The 22,325-nt window shown below is 49.4% G+C and overlaps 1 protein-coding gene and 1 non-coding gene across 2 annotated transcripts in view; both read right to left on the bottom strand.

Moving 5' to 3' along the window:
* Positions 1 to 22,325, bottom strand: part of LOC139230264 (guanylyl cyclase C-like) — a gene marked incomplete at its 5' end in the record, with an annotated part of 252,495 nt that overhangs the window by 136,293 nt on the left and 93,877 nt on the right. Inside the window, one exon of the mRNA XM_070862094.1 lies at positions 9,647 to 9,768. Coding sequence (XP_070718195.1) covers positions 9,647 to 9,768 — 122 coding nt within the window. The remainder of the gene's footprint in view (positions 1 to 9,646; positions 9,769 to 22,325) is intronic.
* Positions 21,862 to 21,934, bottom strand: trnar-ucu (transfer RNA arginine (anticodon UCU)). Its single transcript has one exon. It is a non-coding gene; the product is annotated as a tRNA-Arg (tRNA).

Below are 22,325 nucleotides of genomic sequence, written 5' to 3'. Positions count from 1 at the left end.
AGTGTCGCTGCAAGACCAATACCCGCTCCTGAGAGCGGAGGACCTTTTTGCCACGCTGGCAGGTGGCAAGCTGTTCATGAAGCTGGACCTCACTTCGGCCTACGTGACTCAGGAACTGGCTGAAGAATCCAAGCTTCTGACCACCATCACGACGCACAAGGGATTATTTATCCACAACAGGTGTCCGTTTAGCATTCGTTCGACGGCAGCTATCTTTCAGAGAAACATGGAAAGTTTGCTCAAATCCATTCCTGGAACAATCGTATTCCAAGACGATATTCTTATAACGGGTCGAGACACCGAGGAACACCTCCACAACCTGGAGGAGGTGCTACGCTGACTGGACCGGATAGGCTTGCGGCTGAAAAAGGCCAAGTGTGTGTTTTTGACCCCAGAGGTCGAGATTTTGGGCAGGAGGGTTGCTGCAGATGGGATCCGGCCTTCCGAATCAAAACGGAGGCAATCCGCCGGGCGCCCAGGTCCGGCAACATGTCGGAGTTGCGATCATTCCTGGGACTTTTGAACTATTTCGGGAACTTTCTGCCGAACTTAAGCACATTGTTGGAGCTGTTACACATGCTCCTGCATAAAGGTTGTGAATGGCTTTGGGGGGACTGTCAAAAACGGGCTTTCAAAAAGGCGAGGAACTTGCTGTGTTCTAACAAACTGTTGACTTTGTATGACCCCTGTAAAAAGCTGGTTTTAACGTGCGATGCGGGGTTGGGTGTGTGTTGCAGCAGGGTAACGATGATGGCTGACTCCAACCGGTGGCTTATGCCTCCAAGTCACTCTCCCAGGCAGAGCGTGGATACGGCATGGTCGAAAAGGAAGCACTCGCTTGTTTACGGTGTGAAAAAGATGCACCAGTACCTTTTCGGTAGACGGGTCGAGCTAGAGACGGACCACAAGCTGTTAACATCCCTATTGTCCGACAGCAAGGCTGTCAATGCCAATGCGTCAGCTCGCATACAGCGATGGGCTCTCCCACTGGCCACCACCGAGGGGGCATCGGAGCAGAGTGCTGAGATGGTCATGACCATTGAGGCTTTTGACACCCCATCACAGCCCACCAGATCAAACTCTGGACCAACAGAGACCCCCTCCTATCCATGATAAAGAAATGTGTCCTGACTGGGGATTGGGCACCCGCACACAGGGCGTGCCCCGAGGAGGTCAGACCGTTTCAGAGACGGATGGATGAGCTCTCCATCCAAGCCGACTGCCTGCTATGGGGCAGCCGGGTAGTCATGCCCCAGAAAGGAAGGGAACTCCACAGCGAGCACCCTGGCATCGTGTTAATGAAGGCCATTGCCCGGTCACATGTATGGTGGCCGGGGATTAACTCAGACCTGGAACACTGGGTTCGCAGGTGCACGACGTGTGCCCAGCTGGGCAATGCCTCCAGGGAGGTCCCACTCAGCCCATGGCCCTGGCCCACCGGGCCATGGTCACGTATTCACGTAGACTATGCGGGCCCGTTCATGGGGAAAATCCTGATCGTTGTCGATGCATACTCGAAATGGATCAAGTGCATCATATTAAACTCGTGCACGACATCCATCACCGTGGAGAGTCTGCGTACGGTTTTCGCGACCCATGGCTTGCCGGACGCTGGTCAGCGACAATGGCCCGTGTTTCACCAGCCATGAATTCCAGGAGTTTATGTCGGGCAATGGTATCAAACACGTCCGGACAGCGCCGTTCAAGCCGGCTTCCAATGGCCAGGCGGAACGTGCGGTCCAGCTCATAATACAGGGCATGCTACGCATCCAAGGACTCTCCCTTCAGTATCGCCGATCACGCCTCCTGCTGGCCTACAGGTCCCGTCCGCACTCGCTCACGGGAGTCCCGCCAGAGGAACTCCTCATCAAACGCACGCTTAAAACGCGGCCACCCCTCATCCACCCAGCCCTGGCAGACATTGTTGAGGTCAAGCGCCAGTCCTAAACCGAGTTCCATGATCGAAACTCAAGGGGTGGTGTATAGAAATGGATGACCCGGTATTTGTTCTTAACCATGCTTTGGGACCCAAGTGGCTTGAGGGCAGTGTAATTGGCAAAGAAGGGAATAGGGTCATCGTGGTCAGACTAAACAATGGGCAGATATGCCGCAAACACTTGGACCAAGTAAAGAAAAGGTTCAGCATAGACACAGAGGAACCTGAAGAAGAGCATGAGATGTCACCCACATTACTGCCAGTGGACGAGCAACGAGGACAGTCCACAGCATGCACCGTCCCTGCAGCCAGCCCGGACAGGCCGGAATCACCTCAGGTGACAGAGACGCGTGCCGAGGCTCAGCCACCAGAGCCACAACTGCGGTGCTCCACGAGAGAGCATCGACCACCTGAAAGACTTAACCTTTGACACAAAAAGACATAAGGGGGGAGGTATTGTCATGTATGTAACCATCATGCAACGGTAATCTTCATGTAACTGTAACCTTCATGCATACCCTAGAAATGCACACCCTGACCACTTGTGGGAGATACTCCTCACCTGGGTTTCCAGGTATAAAAATAGAGGTCCCACCCAGGGTCAGCACCCCTTGGTCCTGGGAATAAAGGTTAAGGTCACAGAGTGACTGCGTCTGCAATACATGCCTCATGTGAATTTGTAGTAAGGTGCAGGGACACCACACATCCCAGCGATGTTAGGGGAGACAGGATTGGGCTGAGCTGTGAAGCTCCCCATGGCCAACTTGCTTGCTGCCACTCACGATCTGGGCTGCAACATGAGGGACTGCAACTTGGGCAATCTACAGCGAGCGATGAAGGTCCACGCCACTGCAGCGCGGCAAGAGATAAATGGCCCTCAGGAGGAGCGTATGTCGTCTCTGTACCCAAAGCTGAGAACAGGAGTGCCAGCAACAGTCATGTCGCTGATACACTATCTCACCCACCAACAGGATCCCATGCAGGAAAAACCCAACAAATCTCAGTATTCACAGACAGCCACAACAAGGCTCTCATCCTATCTTAGCTTCAAAGGATGGACTTGAACCTTTCGTATTGTTTATGGTGTTATCCGAACCCCTTCAATTAGATTCCAGCCTGGAACTCACTCTCAGGAATCTGTTTCATAGAATGACATAGAATGTACAACAAAGAACAGGCTATTTGGCCCAACTGGTCCATGCTGGTGCTTATGCTCTGCTCAAGCCTCCTCCCACCCTTCTTCATCTAACCCTATCTGCATATCATTCTATTGTCAGCTGTGGGGAGCACTGTTGCCTCTGAGTCAGAAGGTTGTGGGTTGTGGGAGCATGCAGGAAGCAAGCGCAGGCAGCGGAAGGAGCGTGCGGCAAACCATACTCCCCATTCACCCTTTCCTTCAACGACTGTCTGTCCCACCTGTGACAGAGACTGTAATTCCCGTATTGGACTGTTCAGTCACCTGAGAACTCACTTTTAGAGTGGAAGCAAGTCTTCCTCGATTTCAAGGGACTGTCTATGATGATGATGATGTGGGTTCAAATCCTACTCCAGGAACTTGAGCACAAAAAATCTAGGCTGACACTCCAGTGCAGCACTGAGGGAGCAGCGCTGAGGGAACAGTGTTAACGGAGCAGTGTTAACGGAGGAGCCATCTTTCATTTGAGATGTTAAACATGTGTTTATCCAGCTTCCCCTTAAATGCATCGATGCTACTCGCCTCAACCACTCCCTGTGGTAGCGAGTTCCACATTCTCACCACCCTCTGTGTAAAGAGGTTTCTCCTCAATTCCCTGTTGGATTTATTAGTGACCATCTTACATTTACGGTCACTAGTTTTGAACTCCCCACAAGTGGAAACCGTTCGATTAGATTCCAGCCTGTAATTCACTTCCCTTCTTATTCTTCACTGGGAGATTTCGCTGGGAATGGTCACAGGTTGAGGTGAGGAACAGGGCTGGAGGACTTCGGCCAGTGCTATTGGACGCTAATTGAATATATTGATGAACTGGGACACCGAGCTGTACAGTTGGTACTTCACATTTTGTACCCACATTTAACTATAAATAATAATATCCAATCAAAGTAATGTCTAAAAATAAGGACAGAATGTATGACTTTAAAATGGGGACTAAACATACTCCTTGGTCCACTTATCATCCAACCTCAAAATCCACTTCACCTGAACACGACACTTGGTCTTGACTCCTCATGTGTAACGCCATGAGGAGGTAAGCTAATATTTGTATGTGTATGAGCAGTATCATCATCATCATAGGCGGTCCCTTGAACGAGGATCACTTGCTTCCACAGATATTTCGATGAAGGACCCGATGTTCCAGTCCTGAACTCCAGCTGAAAGGGTGGAAGATGCCTGTGCGTGGATTTGTTTAACGTGTGGTGACCGTTGCACATCAGCCACCACACGGGCTTGACAGAGCTAGGTCTTAGTCCGGTGGCAAGGGTAAACCAGGACGACGGGAGACCTGCTGCGCTGCACGAACCTATCGCAGTGTGGGACCTCGACCTCTTCTGGGCCCCATACCCTCATTCGCTGCACCTCCGCCAGGTCTACGTTAGGGACCTACTTTAGGGTGACATGGGCTGCTTCAAATATTGGAAGAGTTATGAATGGAGCAGAACACCTGATCTCTCACAAGTGCAGCTGACCATTAGAAACAAAATAGTATATATGATGTGCGTAAAAATTACAGCTGTAATAGTGCCGCTGGGAATAGAATAACTGGGGTTCTTAAATCACCAGACATGTTGGATCCAGCCATAATACCAGTGCATCCATTGAACATTACTGCAAACACTGCAGCAAAATTCATCATGGCACAGTGATTCTTATCCTCCCTCTGCCTTCTCGTGTACCTGGTTGGAGCCTCCTTTATCATTTTCATTGTTGTTATTGTGGTACTTGGCACAATATTCATCAGCTGTTTTGCAGTGTCACCAAGATCTATTAACATCACAGTGTCATTAGGGAACAGCTCAGAATTTTTCGAGGCTTCATTCACTGGATTTAAACTGTCAACTCTGAAGGGCAATCTTCCATCTGAGTACATAGCAGACTACATGACTGGTACCATGAGCAGTATAGAGAAAGAAAGACTTGCATTTATATAGCCACTTTCACGACCACCAGACATCCCAAAGCGCTTTACAGCCAATGAAGTACTTTTTGAAATGTAGTCACTGTTGTAATGTGGGAAATGCGGCAGCCAATTTGCGCACAGCAAGCTACCATAAACAGAAAATCTGACAATGACCAGGTAATCTGTTTTGGAGATGTTGATTGAGGGATAAATATTGGCCAGGACGCCAGGGGTAACTGCCCTGCTCTTCTTCGAAATAGTGGCCACGGGATCTTTTATGTCCACCTGAGAGGGCAGACTGGGTCTCGGTTTAACGTCTCATCCGAAAGATGGCACCACCGACAGTGCAGCACTTCCTCAGCACTACACTGGAGTGTCTGCGGTAACATACAATACTGTGATGTCTACAGTAATGTTGTGGTCTGTTATTTATTAATAGAACCCACCCTTCCTTGTTGATGTGGCTTTGAACTTACAGCTGGCCCATCAATTGGCCATTAGTGAGGAGGAGCAAGAGGAACAACAAGGTATCATCTCACACTCTAACGCCCCACTGGGAAGAGGACCACAGCTTAAGTATTGTGGGCTATGCTGGGTGGGGTAGCTATACGGATCTTGAACATCTGACTCAGCTGGTCAACCAGAGTCAACAAGTTGTAAAAGTTTTACTACCAAAGCCAATCCAAACAACATAACTACCTAAATAAACTATTTAAATCAATCAACAGGCTGAACTAACCCAAACAATTTAGATGCACTCGATAACAGCAAAAGCAAAAAAAAAACTATGCACTTATCAAGCGCAGTACATACATGAAAACATTGAAAGGTGCTTTATAAATGGCATCAGGGGACACGAGCTGGAAGAGGGAAAGACGTTGGGAAGATGGCCAAAAAACATGGTTGGTTTTGAGGTTTGAAGAGGAGCTAGGTGGAGGCGTTCAGGTCGAGAATTCCAGAGTGTCGGGTAAGAGGACACTGGTGGTGTGGAGGGTGAGTGGGAGGGCCATTCATTGGGTGAGGGTCGATGATGCGGAGGGCGTGGGCTGGAAGTTGCATAGATAGGGAACTGTGAGGCAGTGGGGAGGGGGGCGGGGATTGAGAATCAGTGTGGAGTTAACAAGCTGAACGACGGGGAGTCAGTTGAGATCGGTGAGGGTGATGAGAGTGTGGGACTTACACAAATGGCAGAATTCTGGGTGAGTTGGGAGTTTAGGTAATGCGGAGCTTCATTGGCCAGCGAGGTGTGTTGGAGAAGTCAAACTGGGAGGTGACTAAAGCGGCAACGAGGATTTTGGTGGTGATGGCCTTCCGTTGTGAATGTGGAGGTAGATGGGTCTTGGTGATAGACTGGATGGGGTTCTAAGGTTGGGCAGGAGGCTGAGGTTGCATAGCATCAGATTCAGCCTGACTAAACAATTGCAGTGGGGTCTCAGTGCCTGAACCACACATTTTCTGGCAGGAGCTCCAACAGGAAGGTTTCAGTTTCGTCGATGTTGAGCTGGAGACAGTTCTGGCTCATGCTTGACTTGCTGTCAGCAATAGTCATGGAATCATTGTGTACAGCTTTGGTCTCCTTACCTAAGGAAGGATATACTTGCCATCGAGGGAGTGCAACAAAGGTTCACCAACAAAGATTCCTGGGATGGGGGAACTCACCAATGAGGAGAGATTGAGTAGACTAGGGCTATATTCTCTAGAGTTTAGAAGAATGAGAGGTGATCTCATTGAAACATTAATTATTCTTACAGGGCTTGACAGAGTAGATGCAGGGAGGATGTTTCTCCTGGCTGGGGAGTCTAGAACCATGGGCCACAGTCTCAGAATGGTCAGCCATTTAGGACTGAGATGAGGAAAAATCTCTTCACTCAGAGGGTTGTGAATCTTTGCAATTCTCTACCCCATAGAGCTGTGGAAGCTCAGTTATTGAGTATATTCAAGACAGAGATCGATAGATTTTTGGATATTAAGGGAATCAAGGGATACGGGGATTGTGCAGGCAAGTAGAGTTGAGGTCGAAGATCAGCCACGATCTCGTTGAATGCCGGAGCAGGCTCGAGGGGCCAAATGGCCAACTCCTGCTCCTATTTCTTATGTTCTTTCTGATGGAATGCTGGTTGTCATCAGGGGACAATGGACATGTGCTCCATGATCATGGAGAATGTCATGGAGAAGAGCATTCAACTGAGGAATAGAAGGTGTAATATATTTGCTTCATGGGTTCTTAGCTTAAGAATTCATAGCAATACATTGTTATTAAGAACTAGTTGGTTTAATAGCAAAAGGTTTAACAATCACACTACACATTACCAGTTCATCCACCAGGCTCACAACCACCTGCCTCATCATGGATCCCCTGAACCCAACTGGCTGGGGTTTTATTGAGTCTTATGAACATCACATGATTGGCTTAACCACTCCCACTCAACAGCTCTACAACTATTTTAGTTGTATCAGTAATCAAGTGTCCCCCTGATTAAAAGGGGGCCGGGGGTGGGGGGGGGGGGCGGGGGAGGGCACTTTCCAAGAACTTTTCAAGTGCCCCCTTGTTTTTTGGGGGGGGGTTTTGAGGGCACTAAAAACACAAATTATACAAGTACCCCATGGCTAAAGGCGGGGGGGGGGGGGGACTAAAACCGACAACTTAAACAAATTAAACTTTAGATATTAAAATCAAATTAAAATTTGGTTGCCGGGGGTGATGATGCACTCCAGTCCCTCTGGCGCCCACCTCTCGCGGAAGGCCACAAGCGTACCGGTGGACACCGTGTGCTCCATCTCCAGGGACACCCTGGCTCAGATGTAACCGCAGAAGAGAGGCAGGCAGTCACGACCCCCTTGACCGCCCGCTGCCTGGACCAGTTGATGGCCCCCTTGGCCGTGCCCAGGAGCAGTCCTACGAGGAGGCCTTCCGACCTGCCCGCTCCCCTCCGCACAGGGTGCCCAAAGATCGGGAGTGTGGGACTGAAATGAAACCAGAATTTGAGGAGCAGCCCCTTCAAATATTGGAAGAGGGGCTGCAAACTCACACATTCAGTAAAAACATGGAACATGGACTCCTCTAGACCGCAGAAATTACAGGCGGCCTGGGAGCCCGTGAACCGACTTAAAAATTTATTGCACGGGACTGCTCCATGTGACACCCTCTAGGCCAAGTCCCCAATAAATAAGGGGAGGACTCCCGCGTAGAGAGCACTCCATTGGGGACCCCTGCCTCCTCCGGACGGCAAGATGGTGCGCCACGGTGTGTCCGGACGGCAGACGAGGATGGCAATGTGGAGAGTGTGCAGGAGCAGCCCATACAGGAAACCCCTCCGCGCAGAACTGAAAGGCATGGTGGGGATTTCCTGGAGGAGGTCAACAGCTCTAAAAACCTGTGAGCATCCTCACAGGTGCATACATTACAGGAGGGAGTCAAGGATGATATCTTGGAGCGTGCTGGGCAGCACTATACAGAATGGGAGGGAAGTCATTAGAGGAGATATATTGCCTCCACTGGAGTGGATCTATGATAGGGCAGGTCACAGAGGTGAGTCAAAGAGAAGAGAAGGGTGAAGTGGATGGACTATGGACTGTTAAAAGTCCTGGAGGATGAGGAGGGTTCGCGCACCTCGAGCATAGTCACATAGGATATTCCCGATGACTTTGACCGGCGTGGGATCCGTGCTGTGCATGGGGCAGAAACCAGACTGAAGGGTTTCAAACAGGGATTGGTGGGAGAGGTGGGCACGGAGTTTGGTTCAGAGAGAAAAGGGAGGTTAGAGATGGGCCAGAAGTTAGAGAGCAGACAGGGGTGGTGGGGGACTTTATATGAAAGTGTTCGAAAGGTAGGGGTTGATGATATCAGCAAGCAATGAGCAAAGAAAGGTAGATGAGCGGTCAGGGCCCGAGTCTGGAGGGAATTGGGAGCAGGAGGTAGGTCTCATGGAAACGATGAGTCCGATGAGGGCTGCAGGGGAAAGATAGAAACAAATTACTAAACTTTGGAAGATTGGGCTGGGAGTTTTGAATAGAAAAAGCGTCCACGTGCTGCAAGCAAGGACTATAGTACAACGTATGTAGTCTGAGCCGGCTTTCTATCTGTACTGTGAGCTACGCACTTCACTCCCTGTCCCTCTCAGAGACCTGTTGTAACTTGAAGGTAATAGTGGGAAGGTGGCTAGGTGGGATTGAGGGATATGGTGAGAATGCAGGGCAGTGGCATTGAGCGATATGGTGAATAGATAGGTTAGATTTAAGGACATGGTGAAAAGGCTGGTAGGGTGGGATTGAGGGATAAAGTGAGAAGATAAATAGGTGGGACTGAGGTATATGGTGAGAAGCGTAGGGCTTGGATCAATCAAAGCAATAGGCTTGGTTAGCCATATTTTTATTTTGCTTTCCCTGGAATGTCTTTAGTTCTATATTGGGTCACTGGCTGAGGTACTGAGGACAATGTTTCCATAAAAGGGGGGACAAGAAATTAGGTGAAAAAAACATATGGAGATATCAGGTGACAGTTCCGCCTGTGGGACTGACAGCTTACTAAACGCTTCCGCCGTTTTCTGACATCCGCAAGTTTTAGCTGAATGACATATTTACACAGCACCCGGAGCAGAACCATGATTCTCACCGTTACTCTTCCTGCCTGGCTTAGTCATTATGTTCCTGAATTTCATTGGGTCGCGGATGATTTCTGTCAGCTCTAAACCTAAAGAGAATTGAGCTGACCCAGCTTCCAAAGCATTCATATACCTAAAATCATAGAAACAGAATCCGTTAAAGTGGGACGCATCCTGTAAGAAAGAATAACACTTCACTCACATCACGACCCAGGACACCCCAAAGCCAAGCGATTGCTTTTTGAAGTGCAATCAGTGTTGTTACACCCAGTAGGATTAGAAGTACTGCACCCAATCGTGTTATGAATATTACACCCAGTATTATTATGTACATTTCTCTATTCATTCATGGGATGTGAGTGTTGCTGGCAAGCCCAACCTTTATTGCCCATCCCTATACAATTGAGTGGCTTGCTAGGCCATTGCAGAGGGATGCTGTGGGTCTGGAGTCACATACAGGTCAGACCAGGTGAGGATGACAGATTTCCTTTCCTAAAGGACATTCGTAATCAGATCAGTTTTGACATAGTTTTGGTAGTTACATGGTCACCGTTACAGATTTATTTAATTAACTGAATTTAAATTCCCCAGCTATCAGGGCGGGATTATGAGATTACCAGACCAGTCACATAACCACTATGCTACCGTTCCCAAGTATATATAGGTATATATCCAGTAGTATTGAGTACTACACCCAGTAGTATTATATATACATCCAGACATATTATGAGTTTTGCACCCAATAGTATTATACACGCAAACAAAAGCAAAATACAGCGGATGCTGGAAATTATATAGAATTACATTACTGCACGGAAATAAGGCAATCGGCCCAACCAGTCTGTGCTGGTGTTCCACTTTCTTCATCTCAGCCTTTCAACATTAATGATCTAGACAAAGGAGTTGAATGTAATATCTCCAAGTTTGAGATAACACTAAGCTGGGTGGCAGTGTAAGCTATGAGGAGGATGCTAAAAGGCTGCAGGGTGACTTGGACAGGTTAGGTAAGTGGGCAAATGCATGGCAAATGCAGTATAATGAAGATAAATGTGAGGTTATCCACATTGGTGGCAAAAACAGGAAGGCAGAATATTATCTGAATGGTGACAGATTAGGAAAAGGGGAGGTGCAACAAGACCTGGGTGTCATGGTACCTCAGTCATTGAAAGTTGGCATGCAGGTACAGCAGGCGGTGAAGAAGGCAAATGGCATATTGGCCCTCATAGCGAGAGGATTTGAGTATAGGAACAGGGAAGTCTTACTGCAGTTGGATAGGGCCTTGGTGAGGCCACACCTTAAATATTGTGTTCAGTTTTGGTCTCCTAATCTGAGGAAGGATATTTTTGCTATTGAGGGAGTGCAGCGAAGGTTCACCAGACTGATTCCCGGGATGGCAGGACTGACATATGAAGAAAGACTGGATCGACTAGGGTATTTAGAAGAATGAGAGGAGACCTCATAGAAACATAAAATTCTGACAGGGTTGGACAGGTTAGAAGCAGGAAGAATGTTCCCGATGTTGGGGAAGTCCAGAACCAGGGGTCACAGTCTAAGGATAAGGGGTAAGCCATTTAGGACCGAGATGAGGAGAAACTTCTTCACTCAGAGAATTGTGGAATTCTCTACCACAGAAAGTTGTTGAGGCCAGTTCATTAGATATATTCAAAAGGGAGTTAGATGTGGCCCTTACGGCTAAAGGGATCATGGGGTATGGAGAGAAAGCAGGAGTGGGATACTCATCATCCCCATTCTAGGCAGTCCCTCGAAACGAGGATGACTTGCTTCCACTGAAGTTGCATGATCAACCATGATCATATTGAATGGTGGTGCAGGCTTGAAGGGCCGAATGGCCTACTCCTGCACCTATTTTCTATGTTTCTATATTTCTATGTCTCTTCTCCCTTTTCTTCCGGCCAGTTTCCTTTTGAAAGTATCTAAGCTATTTGCCTCAACCACTTCCTATGGTGGTGAGTTTCACATTCTCATCACTCTCTGAGTAAAGAGATTTCTCCTTTTTTCTCGATTGGTTTCATAGAATCATAGGGTCAATTCCCCCCCGTTATCTGCGCCATTTTTTCGCCATGCACCGTTTCTTTTGGAGTAAATTAAAATCTCTAAGTTTCCCCAAAGTTTCTGCGCCAGCGTAATTCAGTTAGGTATGATTTCTTTAGGTTACGATTCTTTTGCGTCATAGGGGGCATAACCTGATGTCTGGGCACTTAAGAAAAAGCAGCGCACATTGCAAAATCGGCACAGAAAGACGCCATTGTTTTTAGGTGAATTTTTGGAGGGAGTCACGAAGGCAAAAAATATGCATCATAAATGTTCATTTTTTTCAAAGTCAAAAAGGAAAAACTGGAAGTCTAATGCAATTCTTTAATTTTGGATTTGTTTCAAAGCACCACCCCACCACTGAACGTCTCCTCACCGGGCTCGAGGGTCGGAGCGTCGGCCGGCAGAATCACTCCCTCGCCCGGACACAGGGGCTCGGGGCTCGGCTTCAAAAGATGCCCTTGTGGGGGGTGGGGGCGTGGGGGGGCGGGGGTGGAAGCTGAGTCCCGAGCCCTTGTGTCTAGGCGAGGGAGAGATTCTGCTGGCTGAAGCTCTGACCCTCGAGCCCGGTGAGGAGACGTTCGGTCGGTGATGGGGAACTTTGAAAAAAATCAAAAATTTAAAAATTGCATTCGACTTTGTGCCCCAAATGTCTTCACTGAATGCCTAGCTTCCCGTTCTAAGCAAGCCTATTGCACATGCGCAGACCAGGGTGTGGTCCATACTAGGTTGCGCAGCTTGGAGAGAGAGAGGAAAGAAGGTGTGAGTGCTTTGTCCTGCTGTTTTGAGCTTCTTGCAAAGCTACAATTTAATTATGGGGGCAATATTGATAATGCCATACCTCGTGTAAGCCTTTTGCATGATGGTGCTGCAGGGGAGAAGATTGGTGAGGAACCTCAGAGCACGTAGGATAATGGGCAGGAGGCCTTATCCAAGTCGAGTATATCGAGACAGGCATTCATACCTGCATCTAGGTTATGCAGACTGTATGAGAAGGTTGCATTTCCGCAAAGAGTTGTAACCGAGATCTGTAATAAAAGCAGACCTGCACCCTAGAAGCGTCAGGAGGACTGCTTTGTCAGTTGAAGTAAAGGTAACAGCTGCACTTTCATTTTATGCATCTAGATCATTCCAGGCCACAACTGGGGACGTGTGCGCCATTTCTCAACATGCAACACATACCTGCATTCGGCAGGTGACTGCTGCACTATATGCCCGGACGAATGACTACATAAAGTTCCCCATGACCACCCAGGCAATGCGTGACAGGGCTGTGGACTTCTCCAGGATTGCTGGCTTCCTAAAGGTACGGGGTTGCATTGATTATACCCACATCGCCTTGCGAGCACTTTTGGAGGATTCCGAGATGTACAGGAATCCACTCCGTGAACGTTCAGCTCATCTGTGACAACATGCATCGCATCATAGCGGTTGATGCGAGATACCCTGGGAGCACCCAGGATGCGTTCATCCTACGCGAGAGCGCTATATCTGCCATGTTTCAGCAGCAGCCAGAAGGGCAGAGCTGGCTGCTGGGTGACAAAGGATATGGCCTCGCCACCTGGCTCATGACGCCTCTACACGTAACTCGTACGGAAGCTGAGCGGAAATACAGCAACATGCAGCATAATAGAGAGGACCACTGGCATCTTGAAGCAGCATTTCCTATGCTTGGACCATTCCGGAAGCTACTTGCAATACCCCCCTGAGATTGTCGGTCAGTTCACTGTTGTGTGCTGCATGCTGCATAACTTAGCCATCATGATGCAGCAGCAGCTGGTAGAAGAAGACCCACCTTAGGTGAGAGTGGCTGATGATGAGGATGAAGATGCAGATGATGAGGAGGACGAGGAAGCCATGCAACTACCTGAACCCGGAGCACGACGACGGAGGAGGGCGGGCCGTCGTGCCCTTTTAACGATTGCTCGAGCCTTGCGCCAGCAGTTCATCCGTGAATGCATTGCTGCCCGAAGGCTCAGCGACAACTATTCCAAATGGACCATGTTTACTCTTTGGACCTGTTCTGTAATGTTGTGTTGTGTTAATGGAGCAAATAATGTAAATGCTTCTTCTTTCGATCAAAAAGTTGTGTTAATAATGAAGCAAATAATGTAAATGATTCAGTTATAATTTAAAATATATTTTATTCAAAATTTTAACACTTGTTTGTACTTAACTTAACTTTAATAAAAATATTCTTGTATCAAACTTTGAAGTATTCAGTTAAGATCACTTACAAACTTTAAGATCACTTACAAACTTTTAAACTTGTAAATTTACATCACTTACAAAAAACCTTTAATTTGAGAACAGTTACACAGTAACAACAATAATGATAACAACAGCAGCAAAGAAAGGCTGCACCCATCTCTCCTCCACCTTATTCTAAGACCGCCCGCTCCGCTTGGTCTTGGTGACTCCACCCCTGCCCGCAGGCGGTGGCAATGTTTCTCGGGTTGGTTCCAAGCTTATTCTTTTGAGAATCTCGGTAATGCACACTTCTTGTTGGGGGGCGTGAGCAGGCGATAATGTGGCAGGCCCGACTTGGGCCTCTTCAGAGGCTGGTCCGGGGATTGGAGTGGCAGTGGCAGTTGATTCCATCAATGGCAATAGGGTCTGGGCATGTTCCCTTATTGCAGCAGCTAACTCTGACATTCCCTCCCTCATGTGTCCCGACAGCGTCTCAACTACCTGCGACATTCTCTCCTTAATGTTCACTGACAGTGTATCAGCTACTTGTGACATTCCCTCCCTCATGTTCCCGGACAGTGTTCCCATTTCTCGTGAGAGTGTTTTTACTTCTCCCGACGGTCCTGATACCTCATCACCCACCCCACTGATGGTGTCCAGGAGTGATCGGGTAAGGTCAATGCTCTCCGCACTCATTGCCATCATCTGAACCACATCTGTTAGATCCTGCACCTCAGGAGAGCACTGTCGAGCTCTCCTTCTCCTCCTCATCCTGGGTGTGGCTCGCAGCATCCCAGTGGGAGCCACAGCCTCGGACAATGTGAAATCATGAAATGTCCCAACATTCGCACCACTCAGGAAAGGGGCGGACACCTCAATGGGCAGCAACTGCACCTCCTCCAGAGTGAGTACAACAGTGGGGGCTTCATCCTCCCCCTCCCCCTCACCCCCATGCTCTTAGTCTGAAAGGTCGGATTGGAAACATAGGTGCAGGAGTAGGCCATTCGGCCCTTCGAGCCTGCACCACCATTCAATATGAACATGGCTGATCATGCAACTTCAGACATCGATTTTATACACACCGCCGTCCTGAGGGCCAAGAAATCGCAAAGTAAGCTGCCAACCTCAGGAGGCTGGCAGGACCGTGTGAATTTGGCGCATCCCTCGCCGATACGTTGTGGGACGTCTTCGTAATTGGCATCGGTCATGAGGTCCTTCTTCACAGGCGACTGTCTGCTGAAACCACCGTCACTCTGCAGAAGGCCATCAGCATCAGCCAGGCATTCATGACCTCAAGCTGCAGCTCCAAGCAGATAATGACTCACTCTCAGGACTCAAACCCGGCAAGTTCTGTAAATAGAATGGCGCCTTTCAGAGGCAGAACTGTTGAATGTGAATCTGCCCAAGGCAGAGCGTACAGGCCCCCCCGAGTCCTTTAACTCAGAGTCCGCCGAGGGGTGCAAACGTAAGTCGAATAGCATCATGCTGGCATTGCAGAGGTAATCACAGAGCTCATCAGTGTCGGTTCAGAGGCTATGTGTGCAAAGGCTGCAGCACAAAGGGACACCTCCAGCGAATGTGCAAAAGAGCTGTGACTCACCACGTGGAAGAGGAGTCAGCAGATGGCTGTGACTCCAGCACGGATTATGAGGAGATGGCTAGAGAGGCAGCTCAGTCCCAGGACGAAGTGTATGGAGTCTATACCTGCATCACAGATTGTCCTCCAGTGATAATGGAAGTCGAGATAAATGGTGTTCCAGTCTTCATGGAAGTGGACACGGGGGCGAGTCAGTCAGTAATGAGCCAGGAAGCCTTTGAGAGGCTATGGAACGATCAAGCTGAACGACCCAAGCTGATCCCGGTTCAGGCAAAGCTGCGCACCTACACCAAGGAACTGATATCAGTTGTTGGTAGTGCGGATGTAAGTGTATCCCATGATGGCGTGGTGCACAATTTACCATCGTGGATTGTTTCAGGTGATGGACCAACGCTACTTGGAAGAAGATGGCTGGGGAAGATTCATTGGAACTGGGAAGACTTCATCCCTCCAACGATCGACGTCTCCCATGCTCAGAGGCAGAGCAAGCCCCCGCATTCGGTTGGACCAGGGATCGGAGAGCAGATCCGCGCAGCCCCCGAGGCACAGACCGCTCATCACAACTGCATGGCGATGATCCGGCCGAGACGACCAGAACGCACCTTCCCGGTTTCAGTGGCAGGACTTCTGGGGAGGAAGATTGGATCCGAGGACGCTTTCCCAGCTTCAGTGGCAGAATCCCTGGGAAAGAAGATCGCGGAGGTCGACATCATGGACAGGGAAAAGATGGCGCCCAAACCACGAGGTGCAGCGCTAATGGAGCAATGGCACGTGCTTCCACGCAAGGAAGATGATTGGGGTAAAAGTAATAAGGCCATTTTAAAGGAGGCCAGCAACCTGCCATTTTTGAATGAACTGCTTGAAATTGGTAACCAATGTAAAAGTCCAGCTGTAATGAGCAAAATGTTGTTGAGCGATGTTGGGTGCAAATTGCAATCAGCCATTATAGCGGGCGAACTCCTAACGGTCGTATACAGGTCCAGCGGGCTACCCAATGCTGTAACCTGTGTCCCCGGGACCAGAACGATGTATCATAAAGTGTCCCCACAGCTGACAGAAGTAGACAAGCCACAGAGTAAACGATCTCCGGAGAGCAGAGGCACTGGTAGCGATACCCTGCCTCAGATCGGTTTAACATTGCAGGCATCCGATGGCATGAACCGCTACGGGCCAGAAAAAGTAAACTGTGCCTATGCTCAAGTCGGCTACCATCGCTCACCACCCGGGTGGAAACAGCGCAGCCCACAAACCCACTCGCCACCACGGCAATGTCCAAGAGCGAAGGGTCACCCGCAACGCCTCCTCCGAACGGGACCTGGACCAGCCAGGATCCCAAACTAGAGAGTGCTCACAACGGTGCCTCAAGGAAAGCGAGTCAGCAGTCCCCTGTGAACTGTTAGACAAGACGAGGCAGCCACACCGTCGCTTAGACGAAACGCTCACTTGCTCAGACCGCTTCCCAGGGAGCAGCAGCAACACTGCGCAAACGAAAAGGACAGGGAGGTCACAGACACATCAGCTGTCTTTGGGCCTGCCCGACACTAGGAGTAACGGCAAGAGCCCCGAGCTCCGGCAACTCGAGCAAAATGAGCTCACCTCACTCACAGACCCACTAGCATGGGGCACTGCGCCGCCACCAGACGACCCGGATCTCATCCGGCCGTGCTGGAACTAGACTGTCCTTGTGTACTGATATACTTGTATTGATCAAATAAATGTACCACACAAAAATAAATGCAACTGTAATCCATCCAACAAATTACCAAGATGTAAATGTAAACCCATGTGATGAACTTGAATGCAACTTGCGTGTAACGGGCCATTAGCATGATCTCTGTGTTGGGGGGGAGAATGGAATAGTCATGGACTCACAACCAGAAACCACGGGGACCTCCACTCACTACCAACCCACCCAAGCTAGAAGCGACCGTCCAATGGTCAACCAGGAAGAGCAAAGCACAGGTCACCATCAATGTACGAGTCAATTTGCATTAAAGGCTTGGGGGGAAGTGATGTCATGTATGTAGACCATGTATACTAACTGTATAGTCACATAAGGTATGGCACCAGAGGGCACTGTGGTGGAAAACCTGAGGGTCACCTGCATAGGTGTGCAGGGCCCAATATAAAAGGCTGCCCACCATGTTTGTGCTTTACTCTGGAGTTACAATAAATGGGACTAAGGTCACAACAGCTCAATTACAATACTAGACCTCGTGGAGTCATTCATAAGAGTATTACAGACATAACACTTTGAAAGGAATTTTGTGTAGTTTACATTCCATTCTCCATTGCTACTGTTACCCGCTGAGTCTATGACTGTCCGACTGATTTATTTTGCTGCTGTGTGGGTCCTGGCCAGAAATTCCCTCTCCTGGGCTACAGTCCATTTCTGGATCTTAGGGTGGCCTCCAACTTAACTTTCTGCCACAGAACAATTCTCCACATTTTCACGGAATTACCTCCAGTATACCTCTTGGTTACTCTGCCCTACCCACTTGTGTTTATCCATGGGCTTATTGTGGATGATTGTATTGACATTTTGGGCTTGCAGGAAACTTGTCTCACAGTCCATGACACTTTGCGTCATCAATCAAGCCAAAATACAGCACCTGCAACAGTGCAGCACTTCCTCTGCACTGAAGTGTCAGCTAGATTTTTGTGTTCGTGTCTGTAATGGGAGAGGGCTACCCACTGAGCCATGGCTCATTTCTGGGTCAAAGCAGTAGGTTTTAGAGGGTATCTTAAAGGAAGAGCGAGAGGTAGCAAGGCGGAGCTGTTTAGAGCAATACTGTGTCCACTACCCATCCCCCGACCCTGCCTGCCCTGTGACCATCAGTGAGCACTGGAACTTTGCACAAATTTGAAGTTGATGACACCTTGGTCTTTTTGTATATGTATATACCCTGTATGCTCAATGTACAGTTACATAAGGCCAATGAATGTATCTTTACACTGTATACAATATGCCTGTACCACCAGAGGGTGCAACTGGTGGAGACCTAGAGGTCACCTGCACACCGCAGGTAACCAGGTATAAAAGGGAGCCCACCTGACTGTAACTTCATTCAGGAGCTCTCAAATGCAATACCTTACCTCGTGGAGTCATTACGCGAGTGCCTGCAAACACTACAATTGGCGACGAGAATACGAATTCCACACGAAAAATGCTTAAACTTAGCAACATCCAGCAATTCGCTGATGGAGAAGATTGGGATGCCTTTGTGGAAAGGCTAGAACACCACTTCATCGCGAACGACCTGGCTGGAAACACACCAACCTCGCTGGCTGATAAGCGCAGAGCCATACTGCTCAGCAGTTGTGGGCCCACCATTCATGGCCTTGTCAGGGACTTGCTAGGCTCAGAGAAGATGACAACGAAAACGTTCGCGGAGCTCGTAACGCATACAGGAACAGCTTAAGCAAAAAGAGAGCATCCTCACAGCCAGAGTTATACACACACCGGCGGCCCGAAGGCCAAGAAATCGCAAAATACGCTGCAGACTTGAGACGGTTGTGTGATTTTGGTGACCACCTCACCGACGCACTGAAGGACATCTTTGATATTGGAATCGGCCACGAAGACCCCCCCCCCCCACAGGCTGCTCTCTGTGGATACCACCGTCATCCTGCAGAAAGCAATTAGCGGGAGCCAAGCGTTCGTGGCCTCGGCCTGCGATTCCAGAAGGATGATGACTCAACCCCAGGACTCTAACCCGGCAAGTACCATGAACCGAATGGCGCCTTTCAGAGGCAAGACTGTGACCCCGAGCCCTGTACCCGAGTCCGCCGCATGGGGCCAACCGGCCAGCCCCATGCTGGCGCTGTGGAGGAAATCACAGGGCCCACCAGTGCCGATACAAAGACACTACTTGCAAAGGCTGTAACACTAAAGGCCATCTCCAGCGAATATGTAAAAGAAATTTTACTCACCGCGTCGCTGAAGGGTTAGCCGATCATCCGGGTTCCAGCACTGATGAAGAGGAGGAGAGAGTCCAGGATGCAGTTCAGCCCCAGGAAGAGATATACGGAGTGTTTATCTGCTCCACCGAGAGTTCCTCGTTGAAAATAGAAATTGAAATCAACGGTGTTCCAGTCTTGATGGAGGTCAACACAGGGGCGAGCCCATCGCTGATGAATCAGGCGGCCTTCGAGAAACTCTGGAACAACTCTATCAAACAACCCAAAATGCTCCCGATCCAGGTGAAGCTGCTCACTTACACAAACGACACCATCCCAGTCGTTGGCAGCGTGGATGTCCAGGTGTCCCACGGCGGTGCGATGCACAAGCTACCTTTGTGGGTCGTTGCTGGTGATGGTCCAACGCTGCTAGGAAGAAGTTGGATGAAGCAAATCCAAATCTGTTGGAGCTGGGAAAGCCTCCAGGCCCTGGCGATCGACGTCCTAGGCGGCCCCAAATTTGAATCCATCGCAGCACCTGAAGATCTTACCGTCCAGCTCGACTGCGCAGACGCACCACCCAACGGCGAGATGATCCAACCTGAACGGACAGAGTACACCTTCCGGGCCATGGCAGGACTCAGAAGGGAGAAGATCGACACAGAAGGTATTTCTCCGGCTTCGGTGGCAGACCCTGGAGAGAGAAGGATCACCGCAGCCTACCTCGAAGAGAGTGAAAAGGTGGCGCCTACACCACGAGGCGAAGTGCCTGAAATCAAGATGGCCGCGACTAGACCACGAGGGGCAGCGTTAAGGGAGCAACACGTGATGCCGAGCAGCGAACCGGATTGGGATAAAGATTGCAAAGCACTCTTAAAGGAGACCGGCAACCCAGAACAATTAAAGGGATAGTTCCACTTTTTGTGCAGAGATGCCGGTGATACTAATGTGAGACATGTAATTAACAAATGCAAGTATTTAACTGTACCGTTGAATAGCGATGCTGGTAGGATAAGCGGAAAAGGTGTAATTGATGAACACAAGTATCTAAATGTAATATTGTAGAGCGATGCTGGTAATATACAGGGAAAATATGTAATTGAGCGTAAAGATGTAATTGACAAATGTGAACTCGTACCTGAAAGCGATCGAAGACAATGTATCATGAATGTAAACAATGGAATAATGTGTGATGCCAGGTTCAAGATGCTCACCGACAAAACCAAGGGCAATCTCCCGTTTGAAGCACCCAGGTCCAGCGGGCTACCCAATCATGTAGCCTGCAACTCCGGGACCAAGGCGATGCCCCAGGAAGTGTGGCCACACACAGTGGGAGCTTACCCACTGCAGGGCCAGCGATCAGCGGACGGCACAGACACCACTACCGGCACCCTGTTCCAGATCGGCCCGACCCCTCTGGCCACCAGGGCCAGCACAGGGAGCAAGAGACCAGCAACATCCAGCCCTCCCGATGGGACCTGGGATGACCAGGCTCCCACTACCGCTGAAGGGCAGCAGGGAGACCCTGCAGCTCTCAAAGGAGGACAGGGAAGCCACACATTCCTGTGGCTCTGCCCACCACTAGGTAACGGCAAAGGCCCTGAGACCCAGCCAAGGGAGCGACTTGGGCCCACCCAGCTGGCAGGGGGCGCAGCGCCGCCATCAGACAACCTGGACACAGTCCGGTTACTCTGGAACTAGCGTCCTCACCCACCTGCACCTACACCCCAGGGGCAAGACTGCAATACCATGTATGTACCTCACCTGTAAAATGTATGTGTTCCACCACTGCTAAACCCAAACAGTCATGTAACCAATCGTTTTTTTTTTGTACATGTGTGTAAATGCAAATGTCAAGCCACACGCATGGTCTATGTATGGGGGTGGGGGGGGGAATGGGGGTATGTAGCCATGGACACACATGGATCACACCCAGAACTCACTCAAAACCCCACTTCAACCTTCAACCGTCCACTGCTGACCATTTCCCAATGTCGTGGCAATAAGGACTTGGGGGTCGACAGGGAGAGAGCCATTCCCAAACACAGACAAAGTGCAAGGGCTTTGGGCACTCAAGTCGAGGGCCAGAGCACCCAGTGCAAAGGCCAGTGGCACAAGGGGGGAGTGATGTTGTGTATGTATATACCCTGTACACTCAAAGTACAGTTACATAAGACCAATGAATGTATCTTCACACTGTATATAATATGCCTGTACCACGAGAGGGTGCAACAGGTGGAGACCTAGAGGTCACCTGTACACCAGAGGTAACCAGGTATGAAAGGGAGCCCACCTTACTGTAACCTCATTCAGGAGCTGCAATAAATGGACTAAAGTCACAACAGTTCAAGTGTAATACCTTACCTCGTGGAGTCATTACTGGAGTGCCTGCAAACACTACAGGTCCAAATGAAGCCTCCCTGCCTGGCGATACCTTCCATCACTTGCCCAACCTCAACTGCCGTATTGTCAATCTTTAAAAGACATCACCCCAGGTGGGGCGCGAACCCACAATCCCTGGCTTAGAAGGCCAGTGCCTTATCCATTAGGCCACTGGGGCTGAATACATGGAGTGACCCACCTGAGGGCAATTGGTCAGTGAAGTAGGTTTCAAGGAGCGTCTTCAAGGAGGAGAGAAAGGTAGTGAGGCGGAGATGTTTATGGAGATACCGTGCCCAGTGCCTATCCCCTGACCCCGATTGCTCTTTGTTTTCATGGGTGAGCCCTGGAACTTTGATCAAATTTGACTTCACAATTCCTGGATTTCTCTGCCATTCATACTATGCTACTCCACTGGACTGCACTGTAAGACTCAGTCAGCTGCTGTGACTCTGATCTTCTACTCAGTTGTTCTTTGAAAGGAATTTTGTGTAGTTTACAGTCCATTCCCCATAGCTACTGTTACCTGCTGAGTCTATGACTGTCCTTCTGGTTTATTTTGCTGCTGTGTG

The sequence above is a fragment of the Pristiophorus japonicus genome, chromosome 19 (assembly GCF_044704955.1).
Source record: "Pristiophorus japonicus isolate sPriJap1 chromosome 19, sPriJap1.hap1, whole genome shotgun sequence".
NCBI lineage: Eukaryota > Metazoa > Chordata > Chondrichthyes > Pristiophoridae > Pristiophorus > Pristiophorus japonicus.
Note: the sequence above shows the minus strand (reverse complement) of the source record. Positions and strands in the feature narration are given on the sequence as shown.